Source organism: Neolamprologus brichardi, chromosome 19 (assembly GCF_056152115.1).
Source record: "Neolamprologus brichardi isolate AB-2024 chromosome 19, ASM5615211v1, whole genome shotgun sequence".
Taxonomy (NCBI): Eukaryota; Metazoa; Chordata; class Actinopteri; order Cichliformes; family Cichlidae; genus Neolamprologus; species Neolamprologus brichardi.
In genome coordinates, this window is record NC_142122.1 from 10,645,491 (window position 1) to 10,663,881 (window position 18,391).

The 18,391-nt window shown below is 40.8% G+C and overlaps 1 protein-coding gene across 1 annotated transcript in view; it reads left to right on the top strand.

The window, feature by feature from the left end:
- The window catches only part of fndc3ba (fibronectin type III domain containing 3Ba), an 86,878-nt gene that overhangs the window by 57,288 nt on the left and 11,199 nt on the right, over positions 1-18,391 (top strand). The window contains exons 8-24 of the mRNA XM_087833039.1: positions 76-134; positions 1,163-1,314; positions 1,412-1,471; positions 1,597-1,735; positions 2,478-2,531; positions 2,822-2,946; positions 3,610-3,784; positions 4,612-4,698; positions 8,046-8,181; positions 8,619-8,690; positions 9,461-9,579; positions 10,038-10,143; positions 10,837-11,003; positions 11,625-11,738; positions 12,492-12,641; positions 14,198-14,478; positions 16,788-17,006. Of these exons, the coding sequence (XP_087689165.1) occupies positions 76-134; positions 1,163-1,314; positions 1,412-1,471; positions 1,597-1,735; positions 2,478-2,531; positions 2,822-2,946; positions 3,610-3,784; positions 4,612-4,698; positions 8,046-8,181; positions 8,619-8,690; positions 9,461-9,579; positions 10,038-10,143; positions 10,837-11,003; positions 11,625-11,738; positions 12,492-12,641; positions 14,198-14,478; positions 16,788-17,006 (2,215 nt within the window). The remainder of the gene's footprint in view (positions 1-75; positions 135-1,162; positions 1,315-1,411; positions 1,472-1,596; positions 1,736-2,477; positions 2,532-2,821; positions 2,947-3,609; positions 3,785-4,611; positions 4,699-8,045; positions 8,182-8,618; positions 8,691-9,460; positions 9,580-10,037; positions 10,144-10,836; positions 11,004-11,624; positions 11,739-12,491; positions 12,642-14,197; positions 14,479-16,787; positions 17,007-18,391) is intronic.

Here is an 18,391-nt window from a genome sequence, read left to right on the forward strand (position 1 = left end):
AGCCTCTCTTTTATGATGGAATATTTATTATGTCATTCTTGATAAATAAGTCTTTTTGTCTGTCTTTCTCTTCAGATCATGATTCAGAGGGGAAGCGTGTTCAAGACATGCTGTCTGCAATCGAAAAACCACAGGTTGGCATACCTCTTCCCACAACTGCACGCACACACACATTCAAACCGCTCTCATCAATCACCTCCCTGTCCGATGCAGTCACAGCTGGCTTAAGCAGTGATGACTTTTCCGTATGTTTATTTGGTCTCTTTGAGTCACATGAAAATGAAATGCTTACGTTTAGAATAATATCTATACTGACTTGTATATGCAGCGCATTCCTCATTTTCAACGTTTTTTGGGGGGCTTGAGCAGCAGGGAGAGTAATTATAATTTAAGCTGTGCTAATGCTGGCCACCTGAGGGCAGCATCTGCTCACCCAAGCTACACACTCTGTAATAGCTTTTTTCCTTCCCTGAGGGGAATGTGATTGAATGAATGAGCTGCTTCCGTGCAGACGTGGTTTACTAGAGAGGAACTGCTCATTCCAAGTTAAAACAGTTTGGTCAGCATGCTGTGCAAGCGGCCCATTTAACATCTTTGAGTTTACGCCACGGCTTGAGACTGAGAACTGAGTGATGATACAAAGAGGAAATTTAGTATAACTACAGATGGAGATGCTGAGAAATACATGAAATAGACTTTTAATTGATGTCCAGTAGTAGTGATTTATCTATGCTTAAAACCTCAGGTGACTTATAAACTGATCAAGTTTATTATAGTTGAGAATGAGAAGTAATAAAAAAAGGAAATGTAAAATAATTCGGAGGTTTCCTTGTGACACTGTCTATTTTTTCAGTGCTGATGCATGATGCATGTTCGATGTCCTGTAACTTAAAGCGTTTATGATGAATGCAGTAGTCTGTTGCAAATGTACACATAGAGTTATATAAACAGCATAAATTCACCTGGATGGATGGATTCAGCTTCTTTTCAAACAGGCATTTAAACCACAAGATGTTGTGGTTTAAAATATTGCCTTTAATGACTACTATTGGTAACATTGTATGCAAATCCAACAGTCATTTGTACAGCGGCTTTTAACTACCTGTTATTGACTTCACTAGCAATGCGGCTATAACTATGTGTATTCCTTTGTGTCCTGAAGGTTTCCAATATTCAGGCACGGACTGCACGGCTGTCCTGGGCTCCCCCAGCAGGGCTGGTGAACAGGCATAGTAACGGGATACCTGTGTCTTGCTCCTATGAGGTATCTCTCTCAGATAAGGGAAGAGATGGGAAATATCGCCTCATATACAGGTAGGAAACATAGAAGTTGGGGGGAAAAAAATACAGCGTCCAAATTTAATCCTTAAGGTCATCCAAAGGACACTGGTGACTCTTGTCTATGTTTCAGTGGTGAAGAATTGGAGTATCATCTGAAAGATCTCAGGCCAGCTACAGACTACCACGTACGGTAAGGCCTCAATCCTTTTAATATTTAACTACTTGTGTGTTGCAGCATATGGGGGTCCGGGAATCACTGAAATGTTGCATAAAAACATCCTTTAACTGTTTGTTTCATTTGTCTTTCTGTATCAGGGTGTCGGCAATGTACAATTTGGTTCGAGGCTCGTGTTCAGAGGCCGGCTCGTTTACCACAGAATCCACGGTCCCTGATGTCCCGTCACCGCCAAAACTCACGAATCGTGCCAAGACCAGCCTCACCCTACAGTGGAAGGTACAGCTACAGACATCTTCTTGTCCAGATACTCCTCCATGAAGTATTTTCACTCCAAAGAAACATCACATTGATTTGTCATTGTGACACATTTAATGATTTTTTAAATAGTAGTATAAGTATATTACAACTCCGATGCGTTAATAGTTTGAGTGCATCAGCCGTGCAGCACCGACAAGTAAATGGCCTGTATTTATATAGCGCTTTATTAGTCCCTAAGGACCCCAAAGCACTTTACACATCCATTCATCCACCCATTCACACACTGGTGATGGCAAGCTACGTTGTAGCCACAGCCACCCTGGGGCGCACTGACAGAGGCGAGGCTGCTGGACATTGGCACCACCGGGCCCTCTGACCACCACCAGTAGGCAACGGGTAGAGTGTCTTGTCCAAGGACACAACGACCGAGACTGTCCAAGCCAGGGCTCGAACCGGCAACCTTCCGATAACAAGGCGAACTCCCAGCTCTTGAGCCACGATCGCCATAAGTAGTTGCACAACTAGAATGCACCCCTGTGTCCTCTCTGACCTGTTATTTTAGTATTTTTTTTTATATCCTTACACACTGTCATTCATAAAGAGTGACATCAGTCACCCAGACAGGATATAAGGCCAATCATAAAAACACAGCCGGTATTCTGTCTGTCTCATTGTCAGAGTCTTTTATCCTTAGCTAATCTCTCAATCTCTCTCTTCTCTCTTGTCTGCTTCCCTCGGTCCATTTCACTGTCACCCGTAGCCCCCGGGTGACAACGGATCCAAAATTACAAACTACCTGCTCGAGTGGGATGAGGTAAGTCTGTCATCTGTCATGCTCTACCCTTACCTCAAAGCAGCCCTTACACCTATCACCAGTGTCCCTAAACACATGTCAACATTGGGCTCTTCAGACAAGATGGAATAAAACTGTGAATTATGCTCTTGCAATGAATATCTGGCTTTTCTTCCCATCTTCTATTTATACTTCTTTACTTTGTCGTGCTATTTTTTTTCTTCACATTTAACATTTTGTTGTAGGTGAGCTTATCAATCCTAATGTCCGTTCTTGTCTTTATGTCTTTTCTGTATACGTCTTCTCTGCAGGGAAAGAAGAACAGCGTTTTCAGAGAATGTTACTTTGGGAACCAGAGGCACTATAAGGTCACACGACTCTCCCCCGCCTGTGACTACACATTCAGGTTGGCTGCACACAACGACATGGGCAGAAGGTAAAGTTCTGTTATTGAATGTATATATACGTTTTATATACGCACACTTGCATGAATACAGTGTTGTGGGAGGCATATTGCATGTTTTTTTGTTGTTGTTCTTCATTGTATACCGCTACGGCAGCAGGCATGCACCGAACTGCTATTCTCCATGTAACATCAGTTACATACAGAAGAATAGACTTCCTCTTTTCCCATTTCCCTCTATTTCCACTCTTCTCTTGCCTCCTCTTGTCATTATAGCGTGGACCATCTCGCCTGCAGTTATTAGGGCGAAAGGGAGCAGAGAGGTCATAGAGGGGACTGAGAGTGAGGGAGGAGATATTAGCTCTGTGAACGAACTCAAAACAGCTTTAATGCATCCTTCAGTTTGGCAGATTTGAAGCTGGGTTACTTGCTTTTATTCTAACTTGAATATTTTTCCCCCCGCTACAAATCATCCATCCTCCCTATGCACTCCTTTTTTCTCTGTTTAACATCCTCTTCAGAACTCATGTAACGTCTTCGCTCACAACCCCACGCACCTCTGTGATTAATCACCAAAGCACTTCTGTCAGTGTCCTTTTCACTTCATTTCCATCTCAGCTGAAATTGAAACCCATGACAATCATTTCTTCAGCGTTTTGAAGGAAAGCTTAAATTGGAAATTTCTTTTTCCGGCAGTGGCTTCAGTTCAGAGGTGGTGTATATCACCATGGGCACCCTGCCTGCTCTGCCTCTGGCACCACGGCTTGTCAGGGCAGGGGTGTCCTGGGTGACCCTGGAGTGGGGGCGTCCTGAGGGCAGTCCCAATGTGGAGCAGCTCAAATACACACTTGAGATCCAGGAGGACAACAGCGTGAGTACCGTCCATGTACAAAAACATTTGTAACTTTTATTTTTCTTTACATTAAAAACAGACCTCGAAGAAACTAGAACATCTTTTGTCTGTTTGTTAGTTTGTGCCCAGTTTACGAGTTTTATAAATCAGCATCAGGGTGTGTTGTAGTACAGCAGTCAGTCAACCGAAGACTAAAAAAATCTCAGTTTGAAAGTTACGGATATACACATGAAAATAACAAATGAAAAAGACAGTATAAAGGAATATCGAAGCTTATATTCATAATCTCATGAAAAAGATTTAGGGTAAGTGCCACTGATGCACAGCCGTAAATCCAAATATGCAATACAGACATAAACTCTGAGCATGTACAGCAGGGGTCCCCAATCCCAGTCCACGAGGGCCGGTATCCCTGCAGGTTTTAGATGTGTCCTTGATCCATCACAGCTGATTTAAATGGATAAATTACCTTCTCAACATGTCTTGAAGTTCTCCAGAGGCCTGGTAATGAACTAATCATGTGATTCAGGTGTGTTGACCCAGGGTGAGATCTAAAACCTGCAGTGACACTGGCCCTCGTGGACTGGGATTGGGGACCCCTGATGTACAGCATTCTTTGTTTACAGCATTTTTCCACACCTGCCTAAAAATCCACAGTACTGTACATATAAAAGAAACCACACTATATGTTCCCACAGGTTCTCTGCTCTCTTTCTACTGTATCCATATATATCTATATACAATAAAATGTGAGCTAAAAGTCAGCATTTATTGCGTCCATAGACTCAATAATTTATGCTGATCCTAATGCACCCTGAGAGAATCAAACACTGTACCTCCCACAGGGAACAGACTTTCATCCAAAGTACACTGGAGAAAACTTGACCTGTACTGTACAAGGCCTGAAGAGGAGTACACAGTATAAATTCAGGGTAAGCATTTGTGTTTTGGTTTCTGCACTTGTGTCCCACTTATTGAAAATCAGAAGCTTTTTTACTAAGAGAGAATATGCAAAATATGTCATTTTGGCTATAGTTTAACGAGTTGTCAAACACTGCAAATCACTAACCATTTGTCAAGTACACAACATTCAGCTGTGGTTTGTGTGCCTGTTCATAATTTGAGGAAATTGTACAAATCTATCAAAATCCTCTTGCACGTACCTCATCAGGTGAGTTTGTGTTTATTTTGGGTTTTTCTACCTTGCCTCATGCACATTGTTTGATAAAGCTTTGCATCTTCGAAAACACAAAACACATGAATACACACAAAGAGTCAAGTCTTTCTGCTTTCCCTGTGCTATCCATTTGGTGTAGACATAATGTAACAAAGCAAAATTATCTATTGGATGTAGTGACAGAATTAGATAATAGAAAAGAGAAGAAGGCAGAGAAGCCAAAACAACAACACGTAAAGGGGCAGAGACTAATGGCTCCTATTTATCACGACAATTGATTTACGTTTTCAGAAATTCTTTTGTGTGTCTCTGCTTGGCTTGCTGTGGCTCTTTTCTCGGTTTTCCACTCTGTCTATATTCTTTTCGCCTTTTCTTCTTTCCTCTTTTTCTCTTCCCCTTCATTTCATCCTTTATCTATTTTTTGGATTTTTCTGACCAGTATTAGACAAATTTAAGTAAAAAGAGAAAGGAAAGCAGGGAGAATGGGAGCAGTGATGATGTGCAGCAAAGGGCCTTGGGTTGGAATTGAACCCAGGCTACAGGGCTCGCAAAATTTCAAAATCCCTGGTAGCCCTTCGGGCAGGGACTCTTCAGTTTTTGGTAGCCCAAAATAAATTTAAGTAGCCCGAATAAAAAAAGAGAGCAATTTTTTTCATTGATGCTTTGTTTCCTGTTTTGTTTCCTTTACAATATTATACATTAAAGTATAATATTGTAAAGGAAATAAAACAATCAAAAAAACACAAATTACAACATTGTATAAAAATTACAATCATCAACTCAAATACTTGGTTCTAATTGAACAGAAATTTCTATGAACTTGTAAGAACTGTGTAGGACATGAATCAGTCTGTGTCAGATCCTGAATTTGAAATTTCCACTGAAGTCACGGGTAAGAGGCAAGTGGAACCAAGATCGAGGCCATTTGCTTTTTGAAGTTTGCAAAGACTGCTAAATTGTGCCAGTGGTAGTTCACTCTTTGCAACATAGTACGCTGATCTAAACAGATGTCTCAGGTTTATTTTTAGTATGTTATTTGCAATTGGTGTTGGTTCTGGGAAAGATATTGCAGACTGAGCAATAATGCATTTCTCATGGGTTCTAATGGGGGCCTTTCTTAAAATTACTGGTCCCAGTAACAAAGGCGCTTGTCGACTCAGAAATCGAGGGAAAACCAACAACACACCCGGCAGAACATTTACACGGGTGCACATAAGTGGTCCGCATGTGCGCATTCGCTGTCAAAATAAAAGACGCGCACAAGATAAGAAGTTGCAACGCGCGTTTGCGTCCATATAAAAGGCTGTTTTTGTCCGCTAGAGTGGGATTTTCACAGCACATTCTGCACCACATCTCTGTGCGTTCATCATTTGTTTGAAGCCAGCTCACCTCCTGCAACCACTTTTCCGAGAATACGTGCTTCTTTTGTGGTTCGGACTCCTTCTGACATTTCTTTGGAGGTGGAGGAACACCAAAGTAATTGCTTAAAGGAGGTTCTTCGACATCTTTAAGAGTTCTAAACAAATGTCTGTCCTCCTCCAGAAAATCTTATGTACGCAAACACGCGTTGCAACTTCTTATCTTGTGCACGTTTTTTATTTTGACAGCGAATGCGCACCTGCGGACCACTTATGTGCAGCCCTGGTTATTTAGCTCGTCATATTGCAGCCACAGAAATTCTTTTGTCCATGAAACCATAAAGCTGCACTTTCTTTTTGCCTTATAGTCTGATTTGTCATAACTTTTCCGTTTTGTGGTAAGCTTTTCTTTGGCTGTCACTTCTTCACCCTGACCTGTCTTATTTGGCTCAGCAGAACTAAAATATATATCCTGCTGCTTTTACACATAACACTCAGCGATTCTCTGCGATCAACCTCTCACATGTTTAAGCTGCGGGAGATTTCACTTGTCATGTTTGCATAGTAAGCTAACGATTGATAAGACGATGTCAGAGGAATTGGTGCGCAAATTATCATCACTCACCAATCAGTACTGTCGCTCTCTATACACAGTTCGCGCGATTGCAAAGTGAAAGCAAAAAACAAGCGCAAATTCTGGCTCACCGATGCCAATGACATAATTACCCAGATACATTTCTGAAAGAATGCAAAAGCATTGACATATCTTTTTCCTTCCTATTGCCGGGCTCACACTGTGCGATTTTTGGCCCATTTTGAGCCGACTTTTGAGTCGTGCGACCGTTTTGGCGATCGGCCCGATTTTGGCCTTCGTCGTGCGTCGTGCATCGTGTAGTATACGTGGGGTAACGAGAAGCGATTAACACCTCACGACCAGCTCCCGATCATCAATCGCTTGGTCGTGAGGGTGTCGCCGCAGTTTCTCACACTGCGCACGCGCAAACACAAATGTCAGCGAAAAAGACGGCGCAGCACGGCAGTGCAGCGTGTGATCTGGACACAAGCGATGGAGGCATTTGTAGAACTTTGGAAAGCTCATCCGAGCCTTTTCGATGTGGCCTCACAAAATTATCACGACCACAACAACTGTGAAAATAGTTGGATAGACATTGCTGCTCAATCACAGCTGCCTGATCATGTTTTTCATTAGCAATTTAGCAAAGTTGATGGCGGTGGTGTGTGTCTGTGTGAGTGAAAGACAGAGAGGGAGAGCGAGCGACAGAATTTCTGTTATAACCTTCATTTTATGGACGCACAGTGTGAGCACTCGGGTCGCATCAGAGCATCGGGCGGTATAGTGTGAGACCTGCATCGTGACCTACGAACTTTTAACCCCTGCGAGTCAATCGTACAGTTTGAGCAGGAGCTGAATCGCGCGACTGACAAAATCCCACAGTGTGAGCCCGGCATAAGATAGCCCGACGGGCAGGGCAGAGATAGATTTTGGTAGCCCGACTGGAGAAATCGCTAGCCCCGGGACGTCGGGCTAGCGATTTTGCGAGCCCTGGGCTAGTACAGTTTGGCCTTGCAGCATGTTGTCGCCTGTTCAGTCACTGAGCGTAATTTAGGCCTTTCTATCAACCTATTCTCGATTTCTGATCCCCCACTACACTCTTTGTCTTTGTACCTTTGTTACGTGCGCTGTGTCTCTAATTGTCCCTTTTGTCCACCTCTCTTCCTGCAGCTCATAGCATCAAACATGGAGGGAAAGAGCAGTCCAAGTGAAGTTTTGGTTTGCACCACCAATCCAGACAAACCGGGCCCTCCATCTGCACCCTGTGTCACAGAGGCAACACCCTATGGATTTACTGTCACATGGGGTAAAGAGGCACACATGCATGCGCATATATCATATCATATACATACAGATACTCATTGAGATGCTTTCATACAAAATTGATTTGGTACAGACTTTTCAGCATTATCCAAGCCAAGACTACATGTGTGCAACCTTCCCTGGACCACAGTCCAAACCAAAAAAGTCATACCTTCGTACAGAAACAAAGATCAAACTGAATCCTGACACTGTTTGCTGTTAGTGTGTTTCACACTTTCAGAAAAATTGCAAAAAATACGTAAGACTGCAACAGATAGATTTTTGGTATTGATATTAATGTCCCAGATAAAATAATTTAGCTAACTAAAGTAACTAAAAATAATAACAATTATTTTCTACATGTTGTCTCCTGCGAATTGAAATATTGTTTATGTGCAATAATATTCCAAACTAAAATCAGTTCATCAATTGTTTTGACAGATCCTCCAATGGACAATGGGGGATCAGAAGCTCTTACGTACCTGCTTGAGATCTCAGAGGGATGTTCTGAAGGTACCTGTGTTATATCTATCTGTCACTGTATCTATTCAAACATACCATGAAAGATTTTCCAGCACCTTAGGACAGACCTTTTTCTCTTCCATAGCCATAATTGAGTCTTTCTTAGCATCAAATTAAGATATTGATGCACACAGCGTTGCTCACGCCTGCCCTACAGGAAACCTAATCTTGTCTAGTTCCTTTCAATCTATAGTAAAAGATTGCTGTTGAGTGTCAGTGTACAAAAGAAGAGAATATCAAAAGCCTTTGTTCTTTTGTCAATAGAATTGACCTAAAAAGTCATCTGGATGATTTTATCTAGCTTGTATTTACACTGTCCTGTGATATCAAGACAGACCTTTTAAAACCTTTTTCTTCTTAAAGAAATGTGGTCATTGAAATGAATGACTCTGCCATATTAGGTTTATTCAAACATCACTTTTAGGTACATTCAGTCTTTAAAGATAACATAGTATTATGCATTACAGAATCACAATACACTTCTGCTAGGAAATTTACGCCGTGATGTAAACAAGGCCTATATTTGCACGGCATAGTGCTGCTTCACAGGGAGAGTATTATATTTCACAGGCATACGCAATCCATCAACAGCAGAACAGAAACAAAGCGTTGTCAGTGGGATTCTGTTTCTGGAAACTGCACAAATACGTACAAAACAGCAGCTGATTATGTGTATGTGCTTTAGCTCATGAATATGACAAGTTGTGTAATTCCTTGTTATGTGTGTATGTGTGTGTGTGTGTGTGTGTGTGTGTGTGCAGCAAACCAATGGGAAGTAGCGTACAGTGGTCCGGCAACACAGTGTGTGTGTGAGCGACTGAGACCAGGGACTGTTTATCGCCTACGTGTGTGTAGTATCACCACCGGAGGACACAGCCCAGTAAGAGTCACATACATGCATGCATACACAAATTTCAGCAATACACACACACACATAGATATACATATATATATATATACATATGTTTCTTTTTTCTTTAAGGCAATGGGGCCAATTTCAGGCCCATCTAAGTTCAGTTGTGTGAAGTTTTTGCACGTCCAATAATAAATTTTAGTCAATTTATTTGAGTGAGTGTTGTAAACTGTCAGTCTGAGGTTACACTAATATGTACAGTTGTATGTCATCTGCATAACAATAATACAAAAATAGCAATATTCTATAATCTAAGTGATGGGAATCTATAATGATGGGAATTTCAAAAGATATTTTGCACTGAAAAATATAGTTGTTGTTGTCAAACAATCTTTTCAGTAATCTTTCCTAAAATTATACATGTACACCAATAATTAAGCCTATCTGTAATTGTCTTTTGTTCCTTTTATTTTTTGCTCTTTAAGTGCACTGTTATTGTTCCAGTCCGTACATTAAGTGTCCCACCAGGGCCCTGCCAGCCGCCAAGGATTGTGGGTAAAGCCAAACACAAGGAGGTGCAGTTAGAATGGGGTGAGTTCAGGCGTACGCGCACGCTGTTTACTTTTATTTACTAGAATATATTTGAATTATTTTCGTATAAGGCAGCTAAATCACCTTCTGGCCGTTTAATATGTTTCCCTGGCCAATTCTAATGTAAGCTGAGTCAACCACGTTTCAACCTAATTGAGCCCTAATTTAGCTCATTAAATGCCTAACCTAGCCTCATATTTGACTTAACTCTCCTAATGTCAGCCTATTATTGCAGATTAGTACTGTTATCTCTTGGCAGGAAAAGGTCTTCCAGCCTGCCATGCTGAGGAAGTTCTTTCTTTTACCAGTTTAATACAGCTGGTCATGTCTCTAATCAGCTCACATTCAGGCACTGCTGCAGCTGCAATTACTGGCTCGAGCTGAAGGTCAAGCATAAAATATTGGAGGGTTTTCCCCACTGTCACCATTATTTATTACTTTCATCTTTCTGCAAGCACAGAATAACACCAGGTTTATGGGGAAAAACCCCTAGAAAGTATTCAAAATATATCCTGTGTATTAATCTGTAAGCAGTATAAAAAGCTTGTGAAATACTGAATACATCATTAAGAATTTATGTATAACAAGATATCGTGACATATGTATTGTGTATTTTCATCACAATTCATGTATTGTGGTTAGTTTCACTGTAAATGTTTCGTCTTATCGCTCTCTCTTATTTGATCTTCTTAGACTCCCCTGAGGGAGTGTGTGAGGAGTGTGTGTACAGTCTGGAGATGAGTGAGGGAGACGCCAAGCCAACGGAGGTGTATCATGGCTCGGAGCTACAGTGCACTGTCGCTAGTTTGCTTCCTGGTGCAACATATAGCTTCAGACTGAGGGCTGCCAATGAGGCTGGGGTGAGAAACTGTCTGGCTTTTCAAAGCAAGAGTGTGATCAATAATAAAAATGAAAATAAATAAATGAAAGCCATGACGATCTGGTAATTCACCATAAAATCCATTAAAGAACAACAGAAAATCGTAGCTGAAACCTTTTGAAGCTTGATCCAGCCACTTCAATAGGTCAGCCTATAAAAGAAGGGATGTTTTATAACAGATAAGCATGAAATATTGAATTAAATAGCGTTTGTTTACTTATGGCTTTGAAATTTGCTCTGCATATTGAGCACACGAACTTGGGAGCTCTTAATACACATCCAATATTAAGCAACAAGCAGAAAATTCAACTTAAAACCGTAGGTGTAGACACAGACACTGAGAAGTTGGATCAGTGTGCCCTAGAAAATTAACTTAATATTATAAGATTTGATTGTTTTGATTATCCGGTCACCTGAAAGTGAATTAGATGGCGCCAAAACCTCAGCACTGTTGCTTATTGAACAAGATGACTGTGTCTATATTTCACAGCTTTTCAGTTTGGGATTAGAATTAGATTTTCAGCTTTTGTAAACTTTTTTACTGTCTAAATGATTCAACTTTCTCATTTATTTTGTGTCAATCGATCTGTGTCTCCCTTAGTACGGACCATACTCTGAGCCTACAGAGGTGACGACTGCAGCGGGTCCTCCTGCCCAGTGTGGAGTTCCCATAATCACACTCACCAGTAACACCTGTGTAACGCTCAACTGGGAGGTGAGGCAAACCAAAAACACAGCTGCATTTATCAAAGGAAATAAACAATGTATGGAAGGAACAAAAAACAGACAAGCAAATATAAAAAGACAGGTCACATTTTTTAACACTGCTAAAGAGCTCTAGCATTCCTTTTACTGTTTTTTCTAAAATAAAAAGTCATCTTTTGGTGTTGCTTAGCAGGCTCATTCCTTCATAAGAATATACCAGCTTGCTGATTTGGCCACTCCTAAAGTTTTTTTCCTATCACTTTAAAGGGTATCTTTTTTTGTTTTTCAGTCTAATAGTCACATTCATCATTTTTTGGTCCCCATACTCCACATATTCCACTGAAAATATACCAAATGAAGGTTGCACACTTTTGATTTATATACCTAATTTGTCATTGGAAAATTAAGGAACAGGCCTCACCTGGCCAGTAACTATGCAACCATGGTATAACTATCAGACTATGCATGGTTATAATGGCTGTAATTTCTAAACAGTTAATGCTGTACTTTTGTTAAAACCTTTGAATTAAGTCTGCACTTTAATCAGATCTTGACCATTTGATTTCAAATCTGCTGTGGTGATTTACCAAGGTTAAATGACAATAAATGTGGGTCCAAATACTTACCTACCTCAATAGACTTAAGTTTAGATGGAAAAAAAATAATCTTGTTTTTCATTTTGGGTTTGCAAAACAAGACCTGAATCCATTAACTTTCAGGTATCTGTTAATTCCATTGAGCTGATTTTGTGTTTCTGTTGCAGAGCCCCGAGGGTTCGGGTACAGACATCTCTGAATATCGTTTGGAGTGGGCGAGGGAAGATGAACCCATGGAGCTCATCTACTGCGGATCTGCCACGCAGTGTGAACTGTCAGATTTGACATCTGCCACAAATTACTGCTGCAGGCTACAGGTAGTGCACACACTACTAGATATCCCTACGGTGGATTTAGATGAACATAGGCATACAACATTCACTTATGTTGAAGCCATGCATAGTTAAACTGACAATGAGAAAAGAAGGACGTACTAGTGTATGGAACATAAGCACTTCCAGAAACAAAAGAAATAACTGAATTGTGAGCGTGACAAAAATTCAGCCTGGAAACACGAAACCAAGATGCTGCAACACAAACACTCAGACTCCAGGGAAAGATTGATGGTCATTGATTCAATTTGTATTCTGACCCTTAATGTGGTGCATAAATAAGTGCCGTCTTTCTCCTTCTCCTTCTGTTTGTCTAACTCTCTCCCTTACTCCCTTTCTGTCTTGTACCCTCTGAAGCTATGAATCCAATAACAACATACTTTATGGCTCACATCTTTATAGGATTATTTATAATCGGTTAATAGTTCATAGGTTGACAATCCAAGGTCAACCTACTGTCCTAATAATTGCTTTTCTACATGTATGTGATTTCTCTTTGTCTCTGTGCACTAGAAGTGTACGCCTGTGTGTTCATATCTGTACACCTTAAGAAGATTGCAGGAATGGATCACACCAGAGGCGCTGACTTGGTTGAACTCTGTGTGACTCCATACGTTCTATACCTGAATGAACTTGTACTGGTTCATCTTCTGTAGCAGTGTTTCAAATCTGCACAACCTGACACGCAGTTGTTTTATGAGAATGCTTTGAATGGGGGGACGCCAATGTAAGGATAAGTTAAATCAGTTTCTATGTGTTTTTCTAGCCTCTGCAAAATAAATTTGACAGCTGAGAATAAATCCGAGAAACTACTGAAGTATAACTTTTCTTGCTGGACCCAGAGTTATCTAGATAGTTTAATGCTGAGATAAACCGTCAATGATTTATATATAAGTACAAATTGTAGATTCCTTCTCCTTGGTATCTACTCGTGAATGGTGCTTGGTTGTTTTTGGAAAGTGGCTACAGTGCATTTTTACAAGAAAACAAACACTGCTCATCTGCTTGGATGTGCTAAGTACATTTAATCCATTAATATTGCTTTTTACATGTAACTATTACAAGGTTCACAAATGGATGGAAGGAAGCAATTTATCTACATTTTTTATTTTTAGTTCAAGCTTTCCGAATGGACAAGATGTATATAAAATGCCAATTTTGTCCTTCCTTCCTCCTCTTGAAGTCTGTAAGAGGCAATGAAGGAGACTATTACAACGAGCGATTGAAAGGCATTTAATAGTGGATACTTGAGCTGAATATTAATGTGTTTGACAGCACAAGTAAAGGATTAATGCTCCCATTTAACTTTGTCTTGCTCTTTGTCCTGTGCTTATTAATAAATCCCTTCATATTTATCTTCTTCCCTTATTATTGTTAATCATCATCTGTCTTGGTTTTAGTCCTCACTTATCCCTTTCTTTTTATCCCTCTCCTCACCTGTGTTCTATCACCAGGATCTATCTCAGCACTATCAATCACAGCAGTTTCCCCCCCTCTTCAATCTCTCTCATCCCCTCTGTGTTTCTGTGTCTCCCACTCAGGCGGTCAATCAGGCGGGTGCTGGTCCATATAGTGAGCAGAGCAGTTTCCAGACCCCAGCTACAAATCCTGACCAGGTATCATCCCTTACCCCCCTGGATCTCCCGAGCTCCTCAGAGACGGGCCACTCCCCGTCTACCTGCCTCCACCTGAAGTGGGAGGAGCCAAACTGTAACGGGGCCGAGATTACCTCCTACGTCATCACCCTGGACGACCAAACCATCACTGTGGATTCAGGGACAAGTCACCTTGTCACAGGCCTGCAGCCAGACAGTGAATACAGGTAATGCTAGCTAAACCAAAGCATTTATGCTTGTGTGTGGTGCATTACATGTTAATTACCGTGTGGTTGTGTCCCATTTTTTCATATGCGGTGCCAGCCCATATAAAAAGAAATAAAATGCTGGTGCAAACATATTTGGCGCTCTAATTTTTCCACTTCTTTGTACCTTCCCTCACATCAGTTCCAATAGTTTCATTGATATCCTTCTACGAATATTTATAATTCGTTATAGTGATCCTATAATTATCTATTATACTGGGGGGATGATTGCTATTTTATCACTGATAAATTCAAAAATCACAGCAGAAAAGTAGTGAGAATAGAGGACAGTTAGATTTGTCGGGAGGTTAACGTCAAGTTATGTTGGAGATTACGGCACTGGATTCAGAGGGGTTTACAGTTACGTCTTAGGCTATGATGTAAATTTCCCACTGAAGCATAAATTGGGTGTAAGAAGTGGGTTCATTAGCTCATTTTACACAATCTGTCTCCTTTGGCCATTTGGAGAATGCAGGTTTTACAGCTTCTGCATTGGCTTCTTTTCATACAGACAAGCAGGCTACATCTATTTTTTTTTATACACATTCTGTATTTAAATAGGGGTAAAATGTTTGATGATTGCATGAGCTTGGATTTCAAACATGTTGTACTCAAGTAGCAGTAAACAGCCACTTAATCATCTTTATGCCCAGCGTTGTTGTGATCCCGCTTGTCTGTGATTGCTTGTAAGTGTGTTTGTGAGCATGCATATGATTGTGCAGCAAGTTCTTTGAATTCTAATTAAAAAAGACAAACAGGGAGGCAGGGTGATCTCCCACCATTGTTTTCATTCTGAGGTTGTTTTTGACCCGGTGTCACTGTCCTCTGTTGCATAATGGCTGCCAGTGAGACAGAACATGTGCGAGCCTGTGCGTGTGTTTGTGTGCATTTGAGAGAATCTGTGGGAGCTTTTGTGTGTCCACATAGCTATAATACAGAATACACATTAAGTAAAGCTGCAGTGCAAAGAAGGTGCATTCTGTATTATCAACAATGTCAACCTGAACTTCAAGTAAAGGAGAGAGTTCAATTTGTCCTCTAAAATTAGATGTGTATTTTCACTTTAGTGATTTTCTTGGAGTCATTGAGGTGAGATTTAAATAATTTACTAGTCAGAGGTTCTTGCTCTGGTGAAATTATAGTCTCAAGATTGTTCAATTGCTTGTCCCCTAGTTTTTTTCTCTTGACAGTGTAAAAAAAAAATCATAAATTAAAAATAAATAAATAAACTGCATCTGTTCTGGGCCTAAGATGAAAGTTTGTTATGGTACAACATGGAGAGGTTGCCTGTCCATCACAGGACTAACAAATAAACATTCACGTTCACTCTCATCATATCTAAATGTAGCCCCACCTATCATCAAAAGCTAAGCCTTATCTTTACGTTGTTCACAATCTCTTATTATCTTTTATCCATATCCTTAATTATCCACTGGATAGATACATGTTGCCCTTTACCTCACAGACACAAACACACAAATGTTTACCTAAGCTACATGAATTATAATGAAAGGTTGCAGTTACAAAGAATCAGTGGTTAAATGTCAGAAGAAAGATACCAACTAGCTGAGGGCCTCTGATATTGATGCTAATAAGCTGATCAGACACTGACAGGAAAACCGCGAAGAACAGAGGGGGCTTCCTGGAAGAAAGGCGGCAGGGGAGTTTGAAAAACAGAAATCCATTTCTCCCAATTCTCTTTAATTAGCAGCTGATCTGTGTGTGTCTGTGTGTCCAGTTGAGTCCATATATTTTTGGCATACGAGTTCAAATGCATGTGCTTAAAATGATGTTTCTCTGTCATTTATAATCTTTATAATTATGTTTTAGGGAATACATTGTAGCATGTAAGTTCTCTCTTTAGCACAAATCTTCTAAAACACCCTGTAGCAGTGATAGCAGTTGCCTAACTTGGTACACATTTAGGGAAAATGTGGACCAGGAAGTCTGACAAATTTAAGGCTTATCATGCAGAGTACGTAGGAGAATGGTAACAGGCAAAAGGATCCACAAACATCCAAGGTCAAAACTAATATACCACATTAGTGTCCAGCATTGGACAGATAGGTCTGCAAATACACAGAGAGCATTCAAGGTTGCATGGTACAGCACTTTCACGGTCGCGTACTTTGGCTTGTGATTGAGACACATTTCCACAAATATCCAATCAATATAAGATGATAAATAATAAAATAATAATAAACATTTTTACAGCGCAATATTCAACAAATAAATTCTATCTCTTTCTCGCTCTCTCCCATGATTTTTAGTGTGCAGATCCAGGCAGTGAATGCCATTGGCTCCAGTCCCAACAGTTTACCACTGATCGTGAGGACACGCCCTCTCCCGCCACCGCCGCCCCCACTCGAATGCTCAGCGGCTGGCCCTCAAAGCCTGAAGCTCAAGTGGGGCGAAAACACCAGCCACACACGTGCTCTGCTTGCTGATGACATGGTCTACACACTACAGATGGAGGACAAGAACCACAGGTGGAGTATACACGGACCAGTTTATACTGCTCCATCATCATTGTTTACTTGAGGGAATAGGCTGAGTCCAGCTTATTTAAACAACACATTAAAATCTTGGACTCGAAGCTCATATTTACCCATTTATAAACAAAAAGTGGAACACCAAATTAACCTACTAATCCTGTCTCTATGACAGCAATAGACCGAATGATAGTCTGCGTTTATCTATGGAACCTCATGTGTAACAAGGGATTGAAACTATGATGTTGCCCTCAGAGGACTTCTCACCCTATAACTAGTCAATTGATCAAATTAGAACCCAGGTTAAAAATATGCACATCATTGAGAAGAACACACAAATACTAGGAGGACAAAACCAGAGCAGCTGAGGGGAGCCGAGGGAGTGTGTGCATTTAACATTAAAGGTACTTGTGGGGATCTGTGCCTTTTTCTCTGTGTGCAGTAACTAGATGTACCTGGGAGTAGTCATGTTGAGTGGAGCTGGACACAGCAGGGATGCAGCCCCCAACAATCAAGCCTTCATTGAATTGACTGGTCAGACAGCAGTGATAAAAAGAGAAATGGAAAGAGAGTGTTAGCAGACTGAGGAGGAGAGGATGGAAAATAATCATGGACAGGGAGTCAAATACACATCTGGGGGCAAAAAAAGTTCAGGAGGAGGGAATTTTTGCAAGTAGCTAGAGCTAAGAGTATCTGCAATGCATCGCACAAGCCCGTCTGCCCAACTGTCAGTTTGTTTCACTCCCTCCTTTATCCTTCTGGTTGGCCCTTATCAGTGTTTGAATTAAGGTTTGGCTGTATCAAGCTGGCACCTTGACACCCTTGGAATGGGTACCTCAACTGACAGATGGGTCCCTAACTGGCAGGCTGTGGTCTGTTAGCTTCTGTGACACACATACACATAAACAAACATAGAGGTATGCGATCGCTCTCTGCCATACCAAATGCAAACAGCTTTCACAGTTTTGTTTACCCTTTTCTAACTGCCACAGTAATGTTTGTGCATATTTATGTACATTTTTCTTTCTTTGTAATCACGCTTGGATGCAGTTAGGTATATTATGCATTTGTCTGTATGCACCCGATGAAGTTATAGGAGTTGGAGTATTAAACATAGTTGGCAACTAAACTAAAGGTTAATTTGTCTTTTTTTCCCCCCAAGTGTTTATGCTATAGACTTAGGGATGAGGAGTGGCTCATTTAAATGACAGAATGTGTATGTGTTAGTACCCGTAGGGAAAATACTCTTCTGCATTTGACCCATTCACCCAGTGAGGCAGTGGGCAGCCACCAGTGCAGCTCTCGGGGAGCAGTGTGGGGACGGTACCTTGCGATCACTGGCATTTATATTTTAAAAGTGTTTTTAAAAAAGGTGGTATAAG